At 45.4% G+C, this 26,313-nt stretch overlaps 1 protein-coding gene across 1 annotated transcript in view; it reads left to right on the top strand.

Moving 5' to 3' along the window:
- The window catches only part of LOC311135819 (contactin-associated protein-like 4), a gene marked incomplete at both ends in the record, with an annotated part of 230,799 nt that overhangs the window by 68,158 nt on the left and 136,328 nt on the right, over positions 1 to 26,313 (top strand). The window contains 2 exons of the mRNA XM_084169857.1: positions 2,211 to 2,404; positions 16,717 to 16,864. Of these exons, the coding sequence (XP_084025983.1) occupies positions 2,211 to 2,404; positions 16,717 to 16,864 (342 nt within the window). The remainder of the gene's footprint in view (positions 1 to 2,210; positions 2,405 to 16,716; positions 16,865 to 26,313) is intronic.

Raw genomic sequence — 26,313 nt, forward strand, 5'->3', positions numbered from 1 at the left:
GTCTTCTGTTATGTCTTTGTGCCGACCCTGCTGGAAGCCTGGGCACCTCCTCTAGACAGCTCTGCTCCCGTTCCGTCCATCTGGCGTCCGGGGCTCTGAGGCGGCACTTTGTACTTCCCCTCTCTCACAGACATTAGCACACCTCTCATCCTGTCGTCCCTGCTTTCTCACGGTGGCGTCTCCATTCTACAGAGTGCCATTTCATCACTTCTCCACATCTCTATCTGACTGGCTTCCATCTCTCCCTCCTCCTCATGTCTCTATCCAGCTGGCTTCCCTCTCTCCCTGCTCCTCATGTATCTATCCGAATGGCTTCCCTCTCTCCCTCCTCCTCATGTCTCTATCCAGCTGGCTTCCCTCTCTCCCTCCTCCTCATGTCTCTATCCGACTGGCTTCCCTCTCTCCCTCCTCCTCATGTCTCTATCCGACTGGCTTCCCTCTCTCCCTCCTCCTCATGTCTCTATCCGACTGGCTTCCCTCTCTCCCTCCTCCTCATGTCTCTATCCGACTGGCTTCCCTCTCTCCCTCTTCCTCATGTCTCTATCCAGCTGGCTTCCCTCTCTCCCTCCTCCTCATGTCTCTATCCGACTGGCTTCCCTCTCTCCCTCCTCCTCATGTCTCTATCCGGCTGGCTTCCCTCTCTCCCTCCTCCTCATGTCTCTATCCGACTGGCTTCCCTCTCTCCCTCCTCCTCATGTCTCTATCCAGCTGGTTTCCCTCTCTCCCTCCTCCTCATGTCTCTATCCAGCTGGTTTCCCTCTCTCCCTCCTCCTCATGTCTCTATCCAGCTGGTTTCCTGCTCTCCCTCTCTCCCTCCTTCTGGCTCTTGCAGAAGCCAAATACCTGTTCCTGTTCCACAACCAGTTGTGATGTTTCATGGAATATGACACTCTGTTGATCAGATTTCTCTATTGTTTTTCTATCTACATTTACATTAATGTTTGGTAATTTAGCAGACGCTCTTATCCAGAACGACTTAGTCAGTACATTTTTCTCCCCAAAAAGCAGCTAATTATCAATGAATGGTACTGCACTTGATAAGTGTCTGTTTAGGGGATTGACTCTAAACACTACTACAGTCATGACCATGCAGAGCTCCAGTTTGAGTGGTTACTTTAATGTGAATCCCATGAGAGACTTGGATTGTCTAGGAGGACACTTCTGCACATTTAAACCAATCTGCTGCGTGAAATAAACTGCTTTTCTTTATCATACAATGTAGAGTGACTGGTGCTCATAAATAGCCCTGAATATCAATGACACCTGAGAAGTTTTTCTCCCATGTGTTTGCATGTCTTGAAATAAACATCAGGTTGTGTGCACAGTACCTGATGGTGGATCATGCATCCTCGTTTAGCCACCAGCTCTGTAATGGATGTTGATGTTTTCAGGTTAGGTCTCCCAGTGCAAGGTTGCTTCATTCCAATTGATGATATACACTGAACTGCTTAATTCCCACTGATGATATACACTGAACTGCTTAATTCCCACTGATGATATACACTGAACTGCTTCATTCCCACTGATGATATACACTGAACTGCTTAATTCCCACTGATGATATACACTGAACTGCTTCATTCCCACTGATGATATACACTGAACTGCTTAATTCCCACTGATGATATACACTGAACTGCTTCATTCCCACTGATGATATACACTGGACTGCTTCATTCCCACTGATGATATACACTGAACTGCTTCATTCCCACTGATGATATACACTGAACTGCTTCATTCCCATTGATGATATACACTGAACTGCTTCATTCCCACTGATGATATACACTGTACTGCTTCATTCTCACTGATGATATACACTGAACTGCTTCATTCCCAATGAGGATATACACTGAACTGCTTCATTCCCACTGAGGATATACACTGAACTGCTTCATTCCCACTGAGGATATACACTGAACTGCTTCCTTTCCACTGAGGATATACACTGAACTGATCATGTACTGTACACTGTACTGTATGTGTCCACTGATTATGTCTTACGCGTGTGCTCCTCTTATATGGTTCACGGTAGCACTTTATTTTGAGAGGCACAATGCAGCGCAACAATCTATTAATAGATTATTATTAACAATAAATTACATATTGGATAATCTCCATTGAAAATGCTCTTTAGTCCAGTATTAGGCTTAATCTGTGTCCGGGAAACTGGCCCAAAGAGTTACAATGTGTGGTATCTCCTGCAGGTGCTGGAGGCTGGGCTCCTGTGGAGTCTAATAAGTACCAGTGGTTGGAGGTGGACCTGGGGGAGCGGACAGAGATCACAGCCGTGGCCACGCAGGGTCGCTACGGCAGCTCAGACTGGGTCTCCTCCTTCCTCCTCATGTTCAGCGACACGGGTTGCAACTGGAAACAGTACCGCCAGGAGGACAACATCAGGGTAAGTCAGTGGGACCAGACCATAATGGCTGTGTCTAAAATGGCACCCTTTTCCCTGTATAGTGTGCTACGTTTTACCAGGCCTACCCTCGGCTCCCAGGCTTCGCTCACGTTGGCAGAGGCTAGACGAGGGCCCATGGACTTTGGTCAAACGTAGCACACTATGTAGGGAATAGGGTGCTATTTCAGACGCAGCCCCGTACACCATGTAGCCAACTCCCAAATAGCCTCATAAGAGTCCTTTCACTATCAATGAATAATATATGAAACAGTGGAAGGCAGGAACAGCTCAGCTTAGCTTTATACTGTTGACCAGTGGCGGCTCCTGAAAAAATTCTCAGGAGGGGCAATTTTTCTGATGATTTAGGTGACCTACACACATTTAAAAAAAGATATGTCCAGCAACAACATGAAGACAGGGGCAGCATATAAGTCAATACCAGAAGCATTTATTGACTGATCTCAAAAGTGTTGGCTTACCAGGGTTGGTGGAGCCCTCAGTTTCATCTTTGCCTCGCAAAGCTAACTCAAACACGCAAAACTTCACACACTGGATTAGCCGGCTGAGGATGTGGCGGTTCTTGCTAATGTCGTAGTAAATATATTTGTTATAGTGAATATGGAATATGATATGTTGAGTAAAATGTTGTGCTAAGATCTATTTAGGTCAGGAGCTGGTTATAAGTTATGTTCCTATCCAATAACAATGGACAAAAGGGTCCTATCTTGTCAGCCTTGTCAGCAGGTGGCCAAGGACAACACCCACGCCATAGGCCTCTCAGTTCTTCCAACTCACGAGTTCTTGCTCTGAGGACACACACACACACAAACACACACACACACACATCATCACTGTTAAACACACACACACACATCATCACTGTTAAACACACACACACAAAAATCCCCTCTCTTAGGCTGAACATTTGAAGACAGAGAACCCGACTCAGAGCCAATGCAACAGTGACAGTAGCCTGCAGGGGACCTCGCCCAACTCATCAGGACCAATCAGAAGATCAGAACTACTAGATTGAACCTACTTCATTTATTGCATAAAATGTCTGCACACAATGTTTCGGGGCTCTCTTCAGATAATAATAATAATAATAATAATAATAATAATAATAATAATAATAATAATATGCCATTTAGCAGACGCTTTTATCCAAAGCGACTTACAGTCATGTGTGCATACATTTTTGTGTATGGGTGGTCCCGGGGATCGAACCCACTACCTTGGCGTTACAAGCACCATGCTCTACCAGCTGAGCTACAGAAAGTGGATACTCATGGATGCGCATTGCAATTGTAAAATGTCAACACAATTGGAGACACCACGTCATTTTTGGAGACATGTTATTGACAGTAAACTATTGTAGATGCGACTGCTAACTAACTAAAACATTTTAGCTGGCTAGCTAATCATCTTAGCTAAATGTGGGGCAAACAATTCAGTTATTTACCGTTAATTTGAGGGATTGGGGTGAAAGAAATCGAGTTACATAGTGATACTTTACGATATACTGTATTGACAATATCGCAATATTTTAGCGCTAGTTGGCTGTACCTGCACCAAAACACCATTATTGTTCCTTCATAGCTTGTTCTCACATTGGGAGCCAATTTGTTTTCAGCACTTTTATTTCCATGACTGATCAAAACTCGTTCTCATGGCTTTCTGATCCCTCTGCAACAGACATATGGTGCGCAATAAAATCACAGTATCGAATCGCAATACGTATAGAATCATGAGACTCGCAATGCTGATGCATATATCTTATCGTGAGGTTCCTGGCAATTCCCAGCCCAAGTTCATTTTTAAGAGTTTGACGAACGGGTCCGTGAACGCGATTCCAGATATATTTACCTCTGAATAAACTGCCTTTATTACACCATATCCACATCCAGTAAACTTGTGATTATCAACACTAACCTCATCGTTGTGGCGGCGGACAGCTAGCCTGTATCCCTCGTCATCCAGTTGAGTGAGTGGCAATGTCTTTTTTCGTTCGTACCAATTTTTGGAAAATCCTCGGGTGTAGGACTTTCCGCCTTTAGTAGAAACCTGTTGAATTATTAAATTTGGTCTGGGAGGTCCTAATTGTTTCGTTGCCAATTTATCTTCATTTGTTCGCCGACAAAAAGGAACTTCTTTCAAACAATCCACTCTTTTCTCAGTTACGTTCATGGTTACGTAACGTATGACGAAAGCGCGTAAGTGCAAGCCCACAGACACCCATTGAGATTGTATTGAAGGCTCTGAAATTTGAAAAAAATAGATTTTACATGGGAGTCTATGACAGAAGTTCTGGGCGATTTTCAATCTGACTGAAATCGCCCCAAAAGGGGGTGGAGCCATTTGAAGCACGACTTTAGCCTGATTCGACATTTAGTGGCAGTGTGGCACTGTGGCAGATCAGACGTATAGATTACAACACTGATAACTACTGTTGCCGTGATATAATTGATTAGAAAAAAAATCCCTTCCTTTTCCCGTTTGGCAGTGCGTCGCCCATATCGCCCTATTGAACAGGCCGTCCCTGCTGTTGACTGAGATAATTATTAGATTTAGCTGCGTTTTACCATCCTTGTTACTTGCTTTCTGTACTGAATAACATTCTGTTAATTTTAGCTGACATGAGGAGAGAATTAGAAAAATTGTCAATGAAATTAATTCTGATTTCACAACTACAGTACTCTCATCTACTCACAGTTTGACTACGTATCTTTTAAAAGTACTTAGCATAAAGTGTCTGCACACATTCTGATAAATCCTAAGAACCGCTTTAAGGATTTTTTAACTCCAGACACTACTCTTCCCAGCTAGCTAAGTCGATGACAGCAGCAGTCTAGTATCAGTATCGGTCAAAAGTCCTAGTGCGTGTTTTTTGTTTCCTCAGACAGGGTTTAGTAAGTTTGAGTTGTAGGGATGAATGTTGTTCTCTCTCTCTTTCTCTCTCCATGAGCAAAGGCTTTTCAGGCAGGGGGCAGGCAATGGAGGGATTTGCACCTTGACTCATGGCATATTTCAAAGGGACACCTCACTCCAGGAGCAAATGAGATGCTGCTTCCTGGGCTTCATCATAGACACACACACACACCGCACACACACACACACACACACACACACACACACACACACACACACACACAAATGAGATGCAGCATACTGAGCTTCCTCAGCAGGGAAACAGTGCAATTTGTTGGGCTTAACGCTCCACTTCACCAGATGCATGGCTCATCCTCCCCCTTTAAAGACACAGATTCGCGTTTTTCGTCATGATTCTTGTTCTAGAGGCAGCTCTGCAGCGTGGTCACTAGCTGGCACAGCCACAAAGTCATAAAATCCGATTTGAAAACTAAACCTAACCTTAACCCTAACCTTAAACACACTGCTAACCCTAATGCCTAACCCTAAAGTTAAATTAAGACCAAAAAGCACATTTTTGTTTTCATGAATTTTTACAATATAGCCAATTTTGACTTTGCAGCTGGCCTATCTAGAGGAATCTCAGTTCTGCCTCCAGGACAACACTCATTCCAATAAACGTCAACCTGCTTTAAAGAAACTGAAGGTGCTTCTCAGCCTTTCAAGTTAGGCAACAATGCTAAGAAAGTACATTTCACTCCAAGACAGATGTCAAATGCTATAGTATAAACTTAGGTGTAAAAAACAACAACAACAAAAAAACTGTAGTATCGCACACAACTCTTTGTTTTTGAAAATTCCAATGCCACCTCGGACCTCAGACCTCACTTTTCATTTTAAGTTTCAGTTGAAGTGGGTTCCATTGATTTCCTTTACAATAGGCAGGTGACTGTAGGGGGAACCAGTCCCCATTACTCTTATGAGAAAGGCTCAGGATGGGTACTGAATAAGTCATGTGGTTATCGATTGCTGCTTGCCACACACATTGCTATATCGGCATCTCTAGGGCCAACTGACGCTAGCCAGTGTAAAAGGGAGCTGGCTTCTATCTATACATTGTGTAACCGCGTCTCTCATGTCAACCCAACATAAGGTATAGTATGGTCTCCCCTAGCCAACATGAGAGGGAGCTACTGGACTGCCTCCTATCTATTTCACAATAATAGTTTGCAAATTCTGTGTTAATTAGGTATTTCACCCTTATTTTGGAGTTTGAACCGTCAATTAACCAGAGTGTCAACTTGAAAGGGAGGATGGAATAGTGAGTAGGGAACTCCTGGGGGATGACCCCATTATTTACCCTTCTTAATGAGAGACAGGGGCTATATCCCAAATACCACCCTATTCCTTATTTAGTGCACTACTTTTGGTCAGGGCCCATACCCATACATTTGGGACGCAAAGAGAGCTGGAGGAGAGGACCAATAACAGGACACAGTAATATTTCCATGTCATATTAGCCACATAAATTAGGATCAGAGAGGTTAACTACGCTCATTACTCATAGAGTAGACCTAAGTATTTGCCAGCAAAACATAAGAAAGAGCATCAGTATTACAGTTCTTATCAGTATGAAACCACTCTTCAGAACCCACTTCATCAATGCGGCTATGTGTTCTCCTCAGTGGTATTAGGCAAAGCTTGTTATATAATAACTTTACTATACTATTCTTGGCAATACAAATGCATTTTTCATCATACTGTACCAATAAAGTATTTTAGAAATTACTACACTAAGGGCGAAATTGTGGTGCAGATATTGGGTGGGAATTTTAGAGGGGGGTCCATGGGTCCTCCCCCGGAAACACATTATTATGCCTCTCTTCAGGGGCATTTTGAGGGATAAACGGAAGGGTATTTTGAGGGCTATGCGGAGGGGCATTTCGAGGGGTATACAGAGGGGCATTGAGGGGTATGCGGAGGGGTATTTCGAGGGGTATACGGAGGGGTATTTCGAGGGGTATACGGAGGGGCATTTTGAGGGGTATATGGAGGGGCATTTTGAGGAGTATATAGAGGGGCTGTTTGAGGGGTATATGGAGGGGCATTTTGAGGGGTATATAGAGGGGCATTTTGAGGGGTATATAGAGGGGCATTTTGAGGGGTATATGGAGGGGCATTTTGAGGAGTATATGGAGGGGCATTTTGAGGGGTATATAGAGGGGCATTTTGAGGGGTATATAGAGGGGCATTTTGAGGGGTATATGGAGGGGCATTTTGAGGGGTATATGGAGGGGCATTTTGAGGTGTATATGGAGGGACATTGAGGGGTATATGGAGGTGTATATGGAGGGACATTTTTAGGGGTATACGGAGGGGCATTGAGGGGTATGCGGAGGGGTATACGGAGGGGTATATGGAGGGGCATTGAGAGGTATATGGAGGGGCATTTTGAGGGGTATATAGAGGGGCTGTTTGAGGGGTATATCGAGGGGCTGTTTGAGGGGTATATGGAGGGGCATTTTGAGGGGTATATGGAGGGGAATTTTGAGGGGTATATGGAGGGGAATTTTGAGGGGCATTTTGAGGGGTATATAGAGGGGCATTTTGAGGTGTATATGGAGGGACATTAAGGGGTATATGGAGGTGTATATGGAGGAACATTTTGAGGGGTATACGGAGGGGCATTGAGGGGTATGCGGAGGGGTATTTTGAGGGGTATACGGAGGGGTATATGGAGGGGCATTGAGAGATATATGGAGGGGCATTTTGAGGGGTATATGGAGGGGCATTTTGAGGGATATATGGAGGGGCATTTTGAGGGGTATATGGAGGGGCATTGAGGGGTATGCGGAGGGGTATTTCGAGGGGTATACGGAGGGGTATATGGAGGGACATTGAGAGGTATATGGAGGGGCATTTTGAGGGGGATATGGAGGGGCAATTTGAGGGGTATATAGAGGGGCTGTTTGAGGGGTATATGGAGGGACATTTTGAGGGGTATATGGAGGGACATTTTGAGGGGTACAGTGAGGGAAAAAAGTATTTGATCTCCTGCTGATTTTGTATGTTTGCCCACTGACAAAGAAATGATCAGTGTATAATTTTAATGGTAGGTTTATTTGAACAATGAGAGACAGAATAACAACAAAAAAATCCAGAAAAACGCATGTCAAAAATGTTATAAATTGATTTGCATTTTAATGAGGGAAATAAATATTTGACCCCCTCTCAATCAGAAAGATTTCTGGCTCCCAGGTGTCTTATATACAGGTAACGAGCTGAGATTAGGAGCACACTTAAAGGGAGTGCTCCTAATCTCAGCTTGTTACCTGTATAAAAGACACCTGTCCACAGAAGCAATCAATCAATCAGATTCCAAACTCTCCACCATGGCCAAGACCAAAGAGCTCTCCAATGATGTCAGGGACAAGATTGTAGACCTACACAAGGCTGGAATGGGCTACAAGACCATCGCCAAGCAGCTTGGTGAGAAGGTTACAACAGTTGGTGCGATTATTCGCAAATGGAAGAAACACAAAAGAACTGTCAATCTCCCTCGGCCTGGGGCTCCATGCAAGATCTCACCTCGTGGAGTTGCAATGATCATGAGAACGGTGAGGAATCAGCCCAGAACTACACGGAAGGATCTTGTCAATGATCTCAAGGCAGCTGGGACCATAATCACCAAGAAAACAATTGGTAACACACTACGCCGTGACGGACTGAAATCCTGCAGCGCCCGCAAGGTCCCCCTGCTCAAGAAAGCACATATACAGGCCCGTCTGAAGTTTGCCAATGAACATCTGAATGATTCAGAGGAGAACTGGGTTAAAGTGTTGTGGTCAGATGAGACCAAAATGGAGCTCTTTGGCATCAACTCAACTCGCCGCGTTTGGAGGAGTAGGAATGCTGCCTGTGACCCCAAGAACACCATCCCCACTGTCAAACATGGAGGTGGAAACATTATGCTTTGGGGGTGTTTTTCTGCTAAGGGGACAGGACAACTTCACCGCATCAAAGGGACGATGGATGGGGCCATGTACCGTCAAATCTTGGGTGAGAACCTCCTTCCCTCAGCCAGGGCATTGTAAATGGGTCGTGGATGGGTATTCCAGCATGACAATGACCCAAAACACACGGCCAAGTCAACAAAGGAGTTGCTCAAGAAGAAGCACATTAAGGTCCTGGAGTGGCCTAGCCAGTCTCCAGACCTTAATCCCATAGAAAATCTGTGGAGGGAGCTGAAGGTTCGAGTTGCCAAACATCAGCCTCGAAACCTTAATGACTTGGAGAAGATCTGCAAAGAGGAGTGGGACAAAATCCCTCCTGAGATGTGTGCAAACCTGGTGGCCAACTACAAGAAACGTCTGACCTCTGTGATTGCCAACAAGGGTTTTGCCACCAAGTATTAAGTCATGTTTTGCAGAGGGGTCAAATACTTATTTCCCTCATTAAAATGCAAATCAATTTATAACATTCTTGACATGCGTTTTTCTGGATTTTGTTGTTGTTATTCTGTCTCTCACTGTTCAAATAAACCTACCATTAAAATTATAGACTGATCTTTGTCAGTGGGCAAACTTACAAAATCAGCAGGGGCATTTTTGAGGGGTATATGGAGGGGCATTTTGAGGGATAGATGGAGATCATTTTGAGAGGTATATACAGTGGGGAGAACAAGTATTTGATACACTGCCGATTTTGCAGGTTTTCCTACTTACAAAGCATGTAGAGGTCTGTCATTTTTATCATAGGTACACTTAAACTGTGAGAGACGGAATCTAAAACAAAAATCCAGAAAATCACATTGTATGATTTTTAAGTAATTAATTTGCATTTTAATGCATGACATAAGTATTTGATACATCAGAAAAGCAGAACTTAATATTTGGTACAGAAACCTTTGTTTGCAATTACAGAGATCATATGTTTCCTGTAGGTCTTGACCAGGTTTGCACACACTGCAGCAGGGATTTTGGCCCACTCCTCCATACAGACCTTCTCCAGATCCTTCAGGTTTTGGGGCTGTCGCTGGGCAATATGGACTTTCAGCTCCCTCCAAAGATTTTCTATTGGGTTCAGGTCTGGAGACTGGCTAGGCCACTCCAGGACCTTAATGTGCTTCTTCTTGAGCAACTCCTTTGTTGACTTGGCCGTGTGTTTTGGGTCATTGTCATGCTGGAAGACCCAGCCACGACCCATCTTCAATGCTCTTACTGAGGGAAGGAGGTTGTTGGCCAAGATCTCGAGATACATGGCCCCATCCATCCTCCCCTCAATACGGTGCAGTCGTCCTGTCCCCTTTGCAGAAAAGCATCCCCAAAGAATGATGTTTCCACCTCCATGCTTCACGGTTGGGATGGTGTTCTTGGGGTTGTACTCATCCTTCTTCTTCCTCCAAACACGACGAGTGGAGTTTAGACCAAAAAGCTCTATTTTTGTCTCATCAGACCACATGACCTTCTCCCATTCCTCCTCTGGATCATCCAGATGGTCATTGGCAAACTTCAGACGGGCCTGGACATGCGCTGGCTTGAGCAGGGGGACCTTGCGTGCGCTGCAGGATTTTAATCCATGTCGGCGTAGTGTGTTACTAATGGTTTTCTTTGAGACTGTGGTCCCAGCTCTCTTCAGGTCATTGACCAGGTCCTGCCGTGTAGTTCTGGGCTGATCCCTCACCTTCCTCATGATCATTGATGCCCCACGAGGTGAGATCTTGCATGGAGCCCCAGACCGAGGCTGATTGACCTTCATCTTGAACTTCTTCCATTTTCTAATAATTGCATCAACAGTTGTTGCCTTCTCACCAAGCTGCTTGCCTATTGTCCTGTAGCCCATCCCAGCCTTGTGCAGGTCTACAATTTTATCCCTGATGTCCTTACACAGCTCTCTGGTCTTGGCCATTGTGGAGAGGTTGGAGTCTGTTTGATTGAGTGTGTGGACAGGTGTCTTTTATACAGGTAACGAGTTCAAACAGGTGCAGTTAATACAGGTAATGAGTGGAGAACAGGAGGGCTTCTTAAAGAAAAACTAACAGGTCTGTGAGAGCCGGAATTCTTACTGGTTGGTAGGTGATCAAATACTTATGACATGCAATAAAATGCAAATTAATTACTTAAAAATCATACAATGTGATTTTCTGGATTTTTGTTTTAGATTCCGTCTTTCACAGTTGAAGTGTACCTATGATAAAAATTACAGACCTCTACATGCTTTGTAAGTAGGAAAACCTGCACAATTGGCAGTGTATCAAATACTTGTTCTCCTCGCTGTAGAGGGGTAAATGGAGGGGCATTTTGAGGGGTTTATGGATGGGCTTTTTGAGGGGTATATGGAGGGGTTTTTTGAGGAGTAAATGGAGGGGCATTTTGAGGGTATATGGAGGGGCATTAGAGGGGTATATGGAGGGGCATTTTGAGGGGTAGATGGAGAGCATTTTGAGGGGTATATGGAGGGGTATATGGAGGGACATTTTGAGGGGTATATGGAGGGGTATATAGAAGCGCATTTTGAGGGGTATATGGAGGGGCATTTTGAGGGGTATATAGAAGCGCATTTTGAGGGGTATATGGAGGGGCATTTTGAGGGGTATATGGCGGGGCATTTTGAGGGGTATATGAAGGGAAATTTTTTAGGGGTATATGGAGGGGCATTTTGAGGGGTTTATAGAGGGGTATATGGAGGGGCATTTTGAGGGGTATATGAAGGGAAATGTTTTAAGGGTATATGGAGGGGCATTTTGAGGGGTTTATAGAGGGGTATATGGAGGGGCATTTTGAGGGGTAAATGGAGGGGCATTTTGAGGGGTATATGGCGGGGCATTTTGAGGTGTATATTGAGGTGTACATTGAGGGTCATTTTGAGGGGTATATGGAGGTGCATTTTGAGGGGTATATGGAGGGGCATTTTGAGAGGTATATGGAGGGGTAAATGGAGGGGTAAATGGAGGGGCATTTTGAGGGGTTTATGGATGGGCTTTTTGAGGGGTATATGGAGGGGTATATGGAGGGGTTTTTTGAGGAGTAAATGGAGGGGCATTTTGAGGGGTATATGGAAGGGCATTTTGAGGGGATATGGAGGGGCATTTGAGGGGTATATGGAGGGGCATTTTGAGGGGTATATGGATGGGCATTTTGAGGGGTAGATGGAGATCATTTTGAGGGGTATATGGAGGGGTATATGGAGGGACATTTTGAGGGGTATATGGAAGGGCATTTTGAGGGGTATATGGAAGGGCATTTGAGGGGTATATGGAGGGGCATTTTGAGGGGTAGATGGAGAGCATTTTGAGGGGTATATGGAGGGGTATATGGAGGGACATTTTTGAGGGGTATATGGAGGGGCATTTTGAGGGGTTTATGGAGGGGTATATGGAGGGGCATTTTGAGGGGTAAATGGAGGGGCATTTTGAGGGGTATATGGGGGGCATTTCGAGGGGTAAAAGGAGGGGCATTTTGAGGGGTAAATGAAGGGACTTTGAGGGGTAAATGGAGGGGCATTTTGAGGGGTAAATGGTAGGGTATTTTGAGGCGTAAATGGAGGAGTAAATGGAGGGGCATTCTGAGGGGTAAATGGAGGGTAAATGGATGGGTAAATGGAGGGGTAAGTTTTCACCATCATTAATGAAGGTATTTCACAGCAAATATTAAGAAGACACAGAAGATGAAGACTGAGTTGTATATTAATGATGCACGTTAAAATAAATTTGATTTTTAGACATGCGATTGGTGTTGTAGAAAGGCTGATCATCACATGCAGCCATTTTGCCACCTTCATACATCAGTACAATATACATCATGAAAGGGACTCTAGTTTTGTGAGACTACTTTTTATTTTAACTTTTTGAGAATAACTCTCCTCTCACTCACCTCTACACCAACCCTGCCGCTGCCCCTGCCTGCACTGACCTCTTCTTACGGTTGCTTGCCTCTCTCGCACCCAATCACAGCAGACAAGGACATATGGTGAGCCAGACAGAGACCAATGTCCTGTGTTACTGGATAACCTATGAAGTGTACTTTAAAGGACATTGCTCTATCAAAAATCACATTTGTCCAGGACTACATGATTCATTCAAGCTATGCAAATTGTAAATGTAGGGCCTAGTTCCATTTAATCTATTTTAACCTGGGTAAAAAAGTAGATACGAATATGTGATGATCGCTGAAGGCAGAGAGCGCACAGTTTTAATGTTATGTATCTGTACATGACTGGTTTCCAAAGGAAGATCAACACTGCTGCTGCCCCTGCCTGCACTGACTTCACTCTCCTCACAGTCTCTTGCCTCTCTCGCACCCTATAACAGCCGACAAGGACACATAAATGATTCTTTCAAGATTTTAAATGACACAATAAGTGCTATACCTGGCCTGCTGTAAAGAATGACAGTTTCCATCCCCCCTCCGAACTTCTGTCTTCCACTCAGCCTGAGCTGTGCAGTGTGCATAGCTCAGCGGGACAGAAGATCCAGCTCAGTGGGACAGAAGTTACAGATGATGCCCAAATAAAAGGCGGTTATCTGGACCCTTTCTTTTACCTGGCGGTGGCATATGGAGACAGACTAGGCTGAGACTCACTTCTCACTCACACTGTGAATAAAATGAGAATGAAAATGTGGGAAGCATGGATGATTATGCACGTAGCTAGTAACCTCGTCCCCAGGCTCGAATTGCTGGCACATAGAGCCTGTTAACGCTGTTCCTCAAAGTGAGACTTGAAAGGTGTGTGGTTAAAGGTAAACTCAGCGATATGACGTAGAAGCAGAAAGTAAACAGCATAGTGGGTCAATTTCCGTAGCAAAAAGAGCGTTGAAGCGCGAGGCTCAACTTCTCCACACAGCGTGAAGCGAACCCATGCACATGCGCAAATACTGTGTGTAGCGAAGTGTTGCATCTCGTTCATCTCAATATCTCCAGTGCTGCTTGTGGTAACGTAATTTGGCTGAGTCTACCTTTAAAATGGAGGCGGGAGAGGGAGAAAGCCTGCTACAGCTGTATTAGATGGGACTTTGAAAAACATTTCTAGCACAGCGACCGTAACATTTTTGGAGAGCCCAATTGATTCTGAATTCAGGCATATAAAACGTATATGTGCAACAAACATTTTTTTTTTCTCCCGAACTCACTTCCTTGTTTTGCCTAAAGAGGTGAAGGTGCTAGATGCCTGGTGATGGACTGAGAGATCAGCCAATTAAAACCGGTGTCTGTTTTTGCTGCTCCTGTCATAGACTGCCATTCAAGTCCCGTTCTGATGCGCTCTGAAACCAAACATCTAGACAGAGAGCAAGCTGGCTGGTAGGTGAGATGACGTAGCTAGTAACTAGATCTAGCTTGTTCGTTGAGCCAGCCAGTTAAATATGATGTACATTCAATGAATGCATGGATTACATCACACCACCACGACAAAACTTTTTTTTTTTTTTACAATGGGTGAGTTGCAAGCTACTCTGCTTTTTCACTGATACACACCAATTAATGAAGAGTGTGCATATACACTGGTGCATATAGCTGATGAGAGATTCTGCAAAATATCCTAGTTATTTAGGTGAAATAATCTATTCAACTAGCTTGTTTCGTTGGGCCAGCTTAATGCAATGCAATGTCACTAATAGACCAACTATTTTTTATTATTTTTATTTTACAATGGTGAGTTAAAGTTCAATAATTGCAATGCTAGCAACTGTGTTTTTTTCGATGATGCACACATTGCACCATTATATGAAGAGCGTGCATATGCACAGAATTAACCACGTTTCCATTAGCAGTTTTTATGCACGTAAAGTCATATCGTATAAAATAAAATCATGACAGCTGTGATGGAAACAGGACGTTTCTGTGTAATTTTATAAATGCCGACAGATCATTTGTTTGTTCAACATGGTAGGATCTTTTTGTGACTGTAAAATTAATTATGCAGGAAATGGCAGTGGAAACGTCTTTCTGCGCAAATATTGATATAACAACCATCATATCAAAGTAAACTTGGAGTCACGTGATGATATAGTGTGTGGTCCTCCCACTACAACTCGTGAAACCATGCAGTTTATTAGGCTACAGATGAAATAAGTTATGATGAACTTCACAGGGTGGTGAATGTGCACGGTGATGAGCTTGATACTGCTTTCCAATAAATACTAAGGGTCTTATTCTGGTGAAAAGATGATTGATGCTTGACTGCCATTTGACAAATAAAAAGGTTCTTGCTCTTATCCATAAAAATCTCATCATGTACACTAGCCAACCCACACAGCCTACCCACACTGTATCTGCGAGATGTTGGCTAGATCTCAGGTGCCAAAACCAGATTAGGCACATTTGCTATTCAACGCAACAGTTTTTGTGGCAAAACTATTGGTAGAGTTGAAAATGCGATGGAAACACATTGAACTTTAGATTTGTATTTGCTACATGAAAATGTAAGTGAAAAAGTAAATTTTGTGTGCATTACTTCATCACGCACTTATATTTTATCCTCAACAAGTCTGTTTGGTGGAAACACCACTGTTGGGAAAATGCACATATTTTCTTTATGCAGATTCTAGAATATTTGCATTAAAATCTGTCACCAATTAGATGGAAACCTAGCTACTGAGAAATTCTGCAAAATATCCTAATCTTGGCGAAATAATCAACTTTAACTAGCTTGTTTCGTTGGGCCAGCTTAATGTTAATGCAATGCATGGTCATTGGTCACTAAGACAAACGTACATATTTTTTTTTACAACAACAAATCACACATCGATTATCTACCTTAACGGAACTTTGTGTTTGCGACATGCTTGTTGCTCTCTGGAGTCAAGAGGTAGATGGCATGTTTGCAAAATATATTTTTTCAAGGAGCGGAGAGGGAGGGGCACCACACCAGAGGGTACATACCATTCCAGAGATGTATGTGAATGCGACCGGATGGACTGCAAGGCAAGTACCGGCTTGGCTGAGGCTGCTGAGCAGCACACTGAAATGTGTGGCGCGAATAGACAGTAAGCAGAGGAGGCGCTGTGCGTCCGAATGACTTTGATTGATTTTGTAAAAATTATTGGGGTAACCTGTTCTTAATATTGGCCAGTTTTGCCTATGTACTACACAGAAACAAATTGAACAGTGGGTTTCCCAAACGTACCTCTATAATCTACACAATAGGTCCAGGATATATGGTTTTGTAAGCTAATAGATGTGTAGCACAGGAGGTTGGTGGCACCTTAATTGGGGAGGACGGGCTCGTGGTAATGGCTGGACCGGAATAGGTGGAATGGTATCAAATGCATCAAATACATCATACAAATGGTTTCCATTGTGTTTGATGCCATTCCATTTGCTCCTTTCCAGGCCTTTTTATGAGCCGTTCTCCCCTCAGCAGCCTCCACTGACGTGTAGCATCCAAAGAAGATGAGTATAATGTGTAAATCAGGCAGTTAATGATACTGTCCCCTCTGTGTGTTCCAGGCGTTCACAGGGAACAGCAATGCAGACAGTGTGGTGCAGTTTAAACTGCAGCAGCCAGTCTTCGCCAGGTTCCTGCGGTTACTTCCTCAAGACTGGAACCCCAATGGGAGGATAGGCCTGAGACTGGAAGCCTATGGATGTCCTTACAGTAAGTACAACCAGGGGAGTTGGAGAGGACATCATTACCTTTTTACAGGGATGGAAACTCCCTGTAGGCCGGGAGATCAATTTCCCCCCTATATACAGTACCAGTCAAAAGTTTGGGCACCTACTCATTCAAAGGTTTTTCTTAATTTGTACTATTTTCTTTATTGTAGAATAATAGTGAAGACATCAAAACTATGAAATAAAACATATGGAATCATGTAGTAACCCATATTTTATATTTGAGATTCTTCAAAGTAGCCACCCTTTGCCTTGATGACAGCTTTGCACACTTTTGGCATTCTCTCAAACAGCTTCACCTGGAACGCTTTTCCAACAGTCTTGTTGTTCCCACATATGCTGAGCACTTGTTGGCAGCTTTTCCTTCACTCTAAGGTCCAACTCATCCCAAACCATCTCAATTGGATTGAGGTCGGGTGATTGTGGAGGCCAGGTCATCTGATGCAGCACTCCATCACTCTCCTTCTTGGTCAAATAGCCCTTACACCGCCTGGAGGTGTGTTTTGAGTCATTGTTCTGTTGAAAAACAAATGATAGTCCCACTAAGCGCAAACCAGATGGGATGGCGTATCGCTGCAACTACTAATTAGCATAACCATAAATATAACATTATCATCGCAGTGCATCTTCAGACATAAACACCTGAAAGGTATGAAATATATACTTACATATCAACAAGGACGTACACTGGCCTTGGCTAATGTAACCGGCACTGTACTGCACGGCTGTATCTCTGCGTTGTGTGTGATTGATTGGGACTATAGACGTGGACTTCGGCGATCAGGCTGTTTTAGTGAATCAGAATTCTCTCTGCATCCAAAAGAAAATACAAAACATTTGTAGAGCACAAATATGTTCTGCCCATTGTCGCCTCTTTCTCTCATAGTGCATCAAAATTATTTTTAGAATACAAAAATGAGTACAACCTCTCCTTATAATGTATCATTTACATTTACATTTAAGTCATTTAGCAGACGCTCTTATCCAGAGCGACTTACAGTTAGTGAATACATTTTTTTTTTATACTGGCCCCCCGTGGGAATCGAACCCACAACCCTGGCGTTGCAAACACCATGCTCTATCAACTGAGCTACATCCCTGCCGGCCATTCCCTCCCCTACCCTGGACGACGCTGGGCCAATTGTGCGCCGCCCATGAGTCTCCCGGTCGCGGCCGGTATCAACACATAACATACATTTTACATAGATAAAACCACATACCTGCATCCAAAAGAAAATACAAAACATTTGTAGAGCACAAATATGTTCTGCCCATTGTCGCCTCTTTCTACAACATAGACACACAATACAAAGGACTGGAATCAGTCGAGGAGCTAGCCATCGTTCACACATACAATACCTTAGCTAGCTAGTAACCACATGTTGAATTCAGAATGTTAATATCATCCTAAAAAGTACAATTACAATTACATCTTAACAATACCATCCACTCATGAGTAAACTCTAAATATACAACATTATTCATGAACAAAACACTGTGTGTATGACTTTGTGCTTGAAGGGATCTAACTTCTCTAAAGAGGACAGAAAAAGCGTGCCTACCTCTCATAGTGCATCAAAATTATTTGAGCACGAGCACGCAGGGCAAAACGTAAGTACCCACTCTCCTATTCCCAGGATGCAGGCATGCATAATAACAAATCAACATGCTATATTAATATATGAACCTGGTGAAATTCACAAAGTACTTTAACAACTGTTACATTCACCCCTCCTGAATTTCACCAACCTTGTAAAACGAAACAAAATAATCTACCAAGCTCAAGGCATAATTCTGAATTCAGCTTAAAGCTACCAATAGGGTTCAGGGCAAGTGAAAGTTGGTCAGACCTTCAACTGCCCCTAGATGCATAATGCCTCTTACACTATATCTACCTTCTTAGCCGTAAAAGAAACTGTCATTCTGTATTATATCTCTGTACTATGTTCAACATGCACCTTCTGGGGGATTGACTCAATTAGTCTCTTGACAGGTTTAACTACCCTCCCCGCCCTTGTGCGACCCACCACTGGGCTAGGGGCCATGGTGACTAACAGTGGTTCTGGCCTTAGATCATTGATCAGAGGAGGGTTTGAAGGAATCAGCTCCAGGATCTCAGAAGTGCTTCCCAGGTCATTTTCCTCAGGCAGGCGAGGTTCTTCTGATTCTGTCTTTGCATCCGATGTCCACAGCTCGGAGTAATCGCTTGAATACTCCGCCATCCAAGATGCACTTTCCTCCCCAGAGACCTCCATGTCTTCCCTGTCCAGTCCATCACTGGAATGCGTGGCCTCTCCTGCATCTATATTGATTGAAGGTCCTGCAGCATCACTGTCATTGAAGTACTCTGAATCATCAATTTCAAATGGCAGGAAGTTCACCTGCAGCAGTAGATTTCTGTGAACCACCTTCTCTCTGCCATCGCGGCCTTGGATTCTGTATGTGTGAGTTTGTGGATTGACTGAAGTCACTGTGAAAATCTCGGGATTCCACTTGTCAGCCAACTTGCGACGGCCCCTTTCACCCTTGTTGGCGCTGAGGACACGATCCCCCATGGACAAACTGATGCCTTTAACCCGCTTGTCGTACTCCTGACCTTGTCGTCTCTGTTGCTTGTCAGTGTGCCTTTGGGCTACACTCATAGCTTCCTTCAGCCCAGTGATCAGCGTCTCGACATACTTGTTGCAATCCACAACACTGGAGTCGTCCAAGACATTGTGGAACATCACATCCACTGGTAGTCGAGGGACCCTACCAAACATGAGAAAGAATGGAGCATAGCCCGTGGTCTCGTGAACAGAGGCATTATAGGCGAATGTCAATGACTGGATTTGTTCAGGCCAATATTCCTTGGTTTTCAGGGGTAGACTCCTGAGCATGCTGCCTAAAGTCCTGTTGAAGCGTTCAGTCTCTACATTCCCCATAGGTTGATATGCTGTGGTTCTTGACTTTTGGACACCAGATAGCTTAAGAAGTTCTGCTATTAACTCACTCTCGAAATTCGCGCCATGATCAGAATGGATCCTTGCAGCAAATCCGTAGACACAGAACATTTTACATTTACGTCATTTAGCAGACGCTCTTATCCAGAGCGACTTACAAATAGGTGCATTCACCTTATAGCCAGTGGGATAACCACTTTACAATTTTTTTGTTTTTTGTTTTGGGGGGGGGGGTTGGAGTAAAGGGGGGGGGGGGGGGGTAGAATGATTACTTTATCCTATCCCAAGTATTCCTTAAAGAGGTGGGGTTTCAAATGTCTCCGGAAGGTGGTGAGTGACTCCGCTGTCCTGGTGTCGTGAGGGAGCTTGTTCCACCATTGGGGTGCCAGAGCACCGAACAGTTTTGACTGGGCTGAGCGGGAACTATGCTTCCGCAGAGGTAGGGGAACCAGCAGGCCAGAGGTGGATGAACGCAGTGACCTCGTTTGGGTGTAGGGACTGATCAGAGCCTGAAGGTACGGAGGTGCCGTTCCCCTCACAGCTCCGTAGGCAAGCACCATGGTCTTGTAGCAGATGCGAGCTTCAACTGGAAGCCAGTGGAGTGTGCGGAGGAGCGGGGTGACGTGAGAGAACTTGGGAAGGTTGAACACCAGACGGGCTGCGGCATTCTGGATGAGTTGTAGGGGTTTAATGGCACAGGCAGGGAGCCCAGCCAACAGCGAGTTGCAGTAATCCAGACGGGAGATGACAAGTGCCTGGATTAGGACCTGTGCCGCTTCCTGTGTAAGGCAGGGTCGTACTCTCCGAATGTTGTAGAGCATGAACCTACAGGATCGGGTCACCGCCTTGATGTTAGCGGAGAACGACAGGGTGTTGTCCAGGGTCATGCCAAGGCTCTTCGCACTCTGGGAGGAGGACACAACGGAGTTGTCAACCGTGATGGCGAGATCATGGAATGGGCAGTCCTTCCCCGGGAGGAAGAGCAGCTCCGTCTTGCCGAGATTCAGCTTGAGGTGGTGATCCGTCATCCATACTGATATGTCTGCCAGACATGCAGAGATGCGATTCGCCACCTGGTTATCAGAAGGGGGAAAGGAGAAGATTAGTTGTGTGTCATCAGCGTAGCAATGATAGGATAGGCCATGTGAGGATATGACAGAGCCAAGTGACTTGGTGTATAGCGAGAATAGGAGAGGGCCTAGAACTGAGCCCTGGGGGACACCAGTGGTGAGAGCACGTGGTGCGGAGACAGCTTCTCGCCACGCCACTTGGTAGGAGCGACCGGTCAGGTAGGAAGCAATCCAAGAGTGAGCCGCGCCGGAGATGCCCAGCTCGGAGAGGGTGGAGAGAAGGATCTGATGGTTCACAGTATCAAAGGCAGCAGACAGGTCTAGAAGGACAAGAGCAGAGGAGAGAGAGTTAGCTTTAGCAGTGCGGAGAGCCTCTGTGACACAGAGAAGAGCAGTCTCAGTTGAATGACCAGTCTTGAAACCTGACTGGTTTTGATCAAGAAGGTCATTCTGAGAGAGATAGCAAGAGTTGGCTAAAGACGGCACGCTCAATAGTTTTGGAGAGAAAAGAAGGCATACTGGTCTGTAGTTGTTGACATCAGAAGGATCGAGTGTTGGTTTTTTGAGAAGGGGTGCAACTCTCGCTCTCTTGAAGACGGAAGGGACATAGCCAGCGGTCAAGGATGAGTTGATCAGCAAGGTGAGGTAAGGGAGAAGGTCACCGGAGATGGTCTGGAGAAGAGAGGAGGGGATAGGGTCAAGCGGGCAGGTTGTTGGGCGGCCTGCCGTCACAAGTCGCAAGAATTTATCTGGAGAGAGAGGGGAGAAAGAAGTCAAAGCATAGGGTAGGGCAGTGTGAGCAGGACCAGCAGTGTCATTTGACTTAACAAACGAGGATCGGATGTCGTCAACCTTCTTTTCAAAATTGTTGACGAAGTCATCCACAGAGAGGGAGGAGGAGGGGGGGGGGGGGATTCAGCAGGGAGGAGAATGTGGCAAAGAGCTTCCTAGGGTTAGAGGCGGATGCTTGGAATTTAGAGTGGTAGAAAGTGGCCTTATCAGCAGAAACAGATGAAGAAAATGTAGAGAGGAGGGAGTGAAAAGATGCCAGGTCTGCCGGGAGTCTAGTTTTCTTCAATTTCCGCTCAGCTGCCCGGAGCTCTGTTCTGTGAGCTCGCAATGAGTCATCAAGCCACGGAGCTGGAGGGGAGGACCGAGCCGGCCGGGAGGATAGGGGACATAGAGAGTCAAAGGATGCAGAAAGGGAGGAGAGGAGGGTTGAGGAGGCAGAATCAGGAGATTGGAGGGAGAAGGGTTGAGCAGAGGGAAGAGATGATAGGATGGAAGAGGAGAGAGTAGCGGGAGAGAGAGAGCGAAGGTTGCGACGGCGCAATACCATCTGTGTAGGGGCAGAGTGAGTAGTGTTGGAGGAGAGGGAGAGAGGAAAGGATACAAAGTAGTGGTCGGAGACTTGGAGGGGAGTTGCAGTGAGATTAGTAGAAGACATGATCCCACAGTTTACGAGTTACTTGCTTGGCTGTCTGGTTTCTGCATGGCCATGCATGGGCAAGTTTAGTGAAGTGGTCAGTCACCACCAGAACGTAAACTGAGTTCTTCTTACTGTCTTCCGCTGTCCAAAAATCCAAAAACACACCAACTCCATGGGAGAGCAGGTTTTGATGCTCTCTAACGGGGCTCTAGCCGCTGGCTCTGGAGTCTTTGCTAGAACGCATCTCTGGCAGCAGCGTACATACTCCTTGATGTCTCTCTCCATTGCAGGCCAGAAAAACCTCTGTCTTGCCAGGGCTAGAGTTGTAGCCTGGCCTTGATGTCCTGCAAGGTCGTGAATGCCGGTCATTGCTTTGAGTCGCAACACCTCTGGTAAGACATACCGGAATTTTCTCCGGTTTGTGTGACTCTCCTTAATGACACGATACAGAACTCCCTCTCTTAGGATCAAGCGGTCCCACTGCTTCATCAGCAACAACACTTTAGAAGAAACATTATATCGGGCACGTCTGGTGGGCCGTTTTTTATTGAAGACGAAAGGGATGACCTTGGAAACCACAGAGTCTTGCAGCTGGAGACCTCGAAGTTCCTCATGCGAGAGTTCAGGCAAAGTGTCAATACCAGGAGAAAGCAGCTGTTGGATGTTGGAACCAAGCTGGATTGCTTGCATCTCCGTTGAACATTCCCAGTCGATATGGAGCTGACATATAGCTTTCACTTCAGCAGTGGTCAAGGAGGTTATCTCTTGGGGATAAGAAGCCCACCGGAAGGCATCTTGGACATCATCATTTGGCGTCCCAACAGCCTCAGACAGAAGTGCTAGGTAGGACTCCCTCATCAGTCTCCGCGCGGCAGTCACTTCGAAGGGGTCGCCTCAGTGCATCTGCTACTGTATTCTCGCTGCCTGGGATACGCTTCAAATCGAAGTTGTACGGTGCAAGCTTGGCAACCCATCTTTGTTCGCAAGCGTCCAGCTTGGGTTTTGTCATGATGTACGTTAACGGGTTACTATCTGTTCAGACAGTGAACTCGTGCCCCTTAAGCCAGTGACTGAATTTCTCACACACGCTCCATTTCAGTGCTAGAAATTCAAGTCTGTGTGCTGGATACCTTCTCTGCGACTTACTCAGGGTCTTGCTCGCGAATGCTATGGGCCTTGCTTTATCTTCACCTTCAGGCACTTGACAAAGCACAGCCCCGAGACCATCCAAAGAAGCATCAGTGAAGAGAATGAACAGCCTCTCAAAATCAGGGTGAGCCAGCACGACACAATTCAGAAGAGCATCCTTCAGCTTCTGGAATGCAATGACACACTCCTCAGTCCAATCCGATAGCGTCAGCTTCCGGAAAATCCCACTGTTGCCCTTCTTCCTCCCATCTCTTCCTCTTCTCTTTTGACCCCCAGTGAGTGCAAACAAAGGCTTGGCTATGGAGGAACAATCAGGAATGAAGTGCTGGTAATATAATACCATACCCAAGAAGGATTTCAGCCTCCGAGCAGAGGGAGTACACCCGTCTGCCTCCATCAGCTGAGCTTGGCTCATCTTGGCAATGGCCTCCACCTTCTCAGCATCCACTGACACACCGTCCTCTTTAATGATATGTCCGAGGAATTTCACTGTTCTTCATAGGAAGTGGCATTTCTTTGGTGCTAGTTTGAGATTGTTGGCACTTAGACGGCTAAACACAACTTCGCTGCAGAGCCAGTTCCTCGGTGGGTGCAAAGACCAACAAGTAATCTAGGTAACAAAGGAGATTTGAGAAATGTAGGTCCCCAAATATACTTAACATCATTCTCATGAAAGAGGCCGGGCTGTTACACAGACCTTGTGGCATGCGATTGTACTCATAAAGTCCCATCGGTGTGGTAAAGGCTGTGTACTTCTTGTCCTCTTCATGAACTGGAATGTTATAAAATCCTTAGGTCAAGTCCATGGTGCTGAAAAATGCACTGCCACCAAGGGCTGTGAGGCAATCTGCTTGATGAGGAAGGGGATGAGCGTCCTTCACCGCTCCTGCATTCATCCACCTGAAGTCAGTGCATAACCTCAGACTCCCGTCTTTCTTCCATACCATGACTAAAGGGGAGGCATACTCACTAACCGACTTGCGTATAAGGCCTACTTCCTCTATATCTGTTAATACCTTCCTCAGCTTCATGTAATGAGCAGGCGGAACCCTTCTGTATGGTAGGCGGAAGGGTCTGTCATCAACCAGATGGATACGGTGAACATAACCCCTGGCTTCTCCGCAGTCCAGATTATGTCTTGAGAAGATGTCTTCATATTTTGTGATGGTATTCACAAGCTTCTCCTTCCACTGGTCATTCACTTGGCATCCATCAATGTCGATGTCTCCTAATCCTTGATCAGACAGTCTTTGTTTCAGGTTGTGGTAGCCATTGTCATCCTGCTTCTGTTCCACTGGGGTCTTCCTCACCTCATGAAGGCCCTGAAAAATTGTTGCATCCTCAACAGCCAAGCATGTAGACACATCGGCCAGCTTCATGTTACGTCTTAGAGTGAGATGTTTATCTGAACAGTTTACTACCTTAAAAGGGACCAAGCCATCTTCCCACATGGGCGTAATAACTCTACCCACAAGTATGTTTCTGGGCATGATCTTTGACCTGGTAGGCTCGACTATTACAGTGCTGCCTGGAGACAATGCCACATTTTTAGGAAATTTACCCCAAACTAAGTGTTCAGTCTTGGGAAAAAGAGTCACAGCTTGAGTGAGCTTCACGGTCCCAATCTTTCCATCAACTTGCTGTCCCTTCCATCTTGTTACACTTGTCATCATCTGCAGAAACTGCTCACCCTCTGGTGAGTGAGTCTGGCCATCCATGTTGTTGACTAGCTTCCAGTATTCGTCAGTGCCCTTTATCTCATGCAATAGATGCTTAATGACGTTCGATCCCAAGATAAGATCATCACGCTGTCCAGGAACAACTAGGGTGGGCACTTTAACATCAATCCCATAGATTTGCATCTCCAAGTCATAGAAACACTTTGGTGAGGCCTTCTTCCCCCCACAACCCACTAACGCTAACTCTTTAGGAGGCTGATATTGCTGAAGGAAGGGCACCTGCTTCCAAAAGTCTCTGCTCAGTAGGTTCACTCAATGTACAGGCCATAGACCCAGTGTCAAGCATGCCCTTAAGCTGCACTTTCCCATGTACAGACACAGAGGTGTAAAACAAATCTGAAAAAGCCTCAACCTCTTGTGAACCTAACATAACAATGTTCTCTCCTTCTTTCGCATCAGAGCACAACATCTTATATGTTTTCTCAAGATCATCATATTCTTTCCTGGGGGTAGACAGTGAACACCCCACATTTCCCCCCTTCACCTGTGGGCGTGTCAGTTTAACGGTTGCTGCTGTAGTGGGTTTCTCTGCTGCTGTGTTGGGCGTCTCTCTCCGCCGGGATTGGCATAGCGTTCCCCCTGTTTTGGACAATTAGAGTTCCAATGATCTGGGGAAAAGCACCAGAAGCACAGGTTCTCATGTCTACAGTGCATCACAGTGGAGTGATCTGTTGAGCCACAAACACTGCATTCCTTACGCCTGAAGGGCTGGGTGGGGAAAGATGGCGCCCTGGCCTGTGTCTGTGAAACCATAACAGGTGGTATGCTCTTCTCTAAGGTACGTTCAAGCAGGTGAATGAGCCTCTCGATACTTGCACTCTGCCCATCTTGTTTGGCGCTTGATGTGAGAGAAGTGTCACTGCACGCACCAGAATTGGCCCCGCCTTCAAACAGAGTTGTCTGGGGATGTACTGTTACTTGCTTTGAGGATACAGCGGTAGAATGACACATGGTGGCCTTTCTGCGGCATTCATGTTCATAAATTCTCTCCTGTACTTCACTCGCAGTCCATTTCTCAGCAGACTTGTATTGGAATACTGCTGCCAGTTTGGGGTCAGGGCAGTATGTTACAAACATCATGACGACATCTTAGTTGTAGCTGT

The sequence above is a fragment of the Coregonus lavaretus genome, assembly GCF_964263955.1.
Source record: "Coregonus lavaretus genome assembly, chromosome: 10".
NCBI lineage: Eukaryota > Metazoa > Chordata > Actinopteri > Salmoniformes > Salmonidae > Coregonus > Coregonus lavaretus.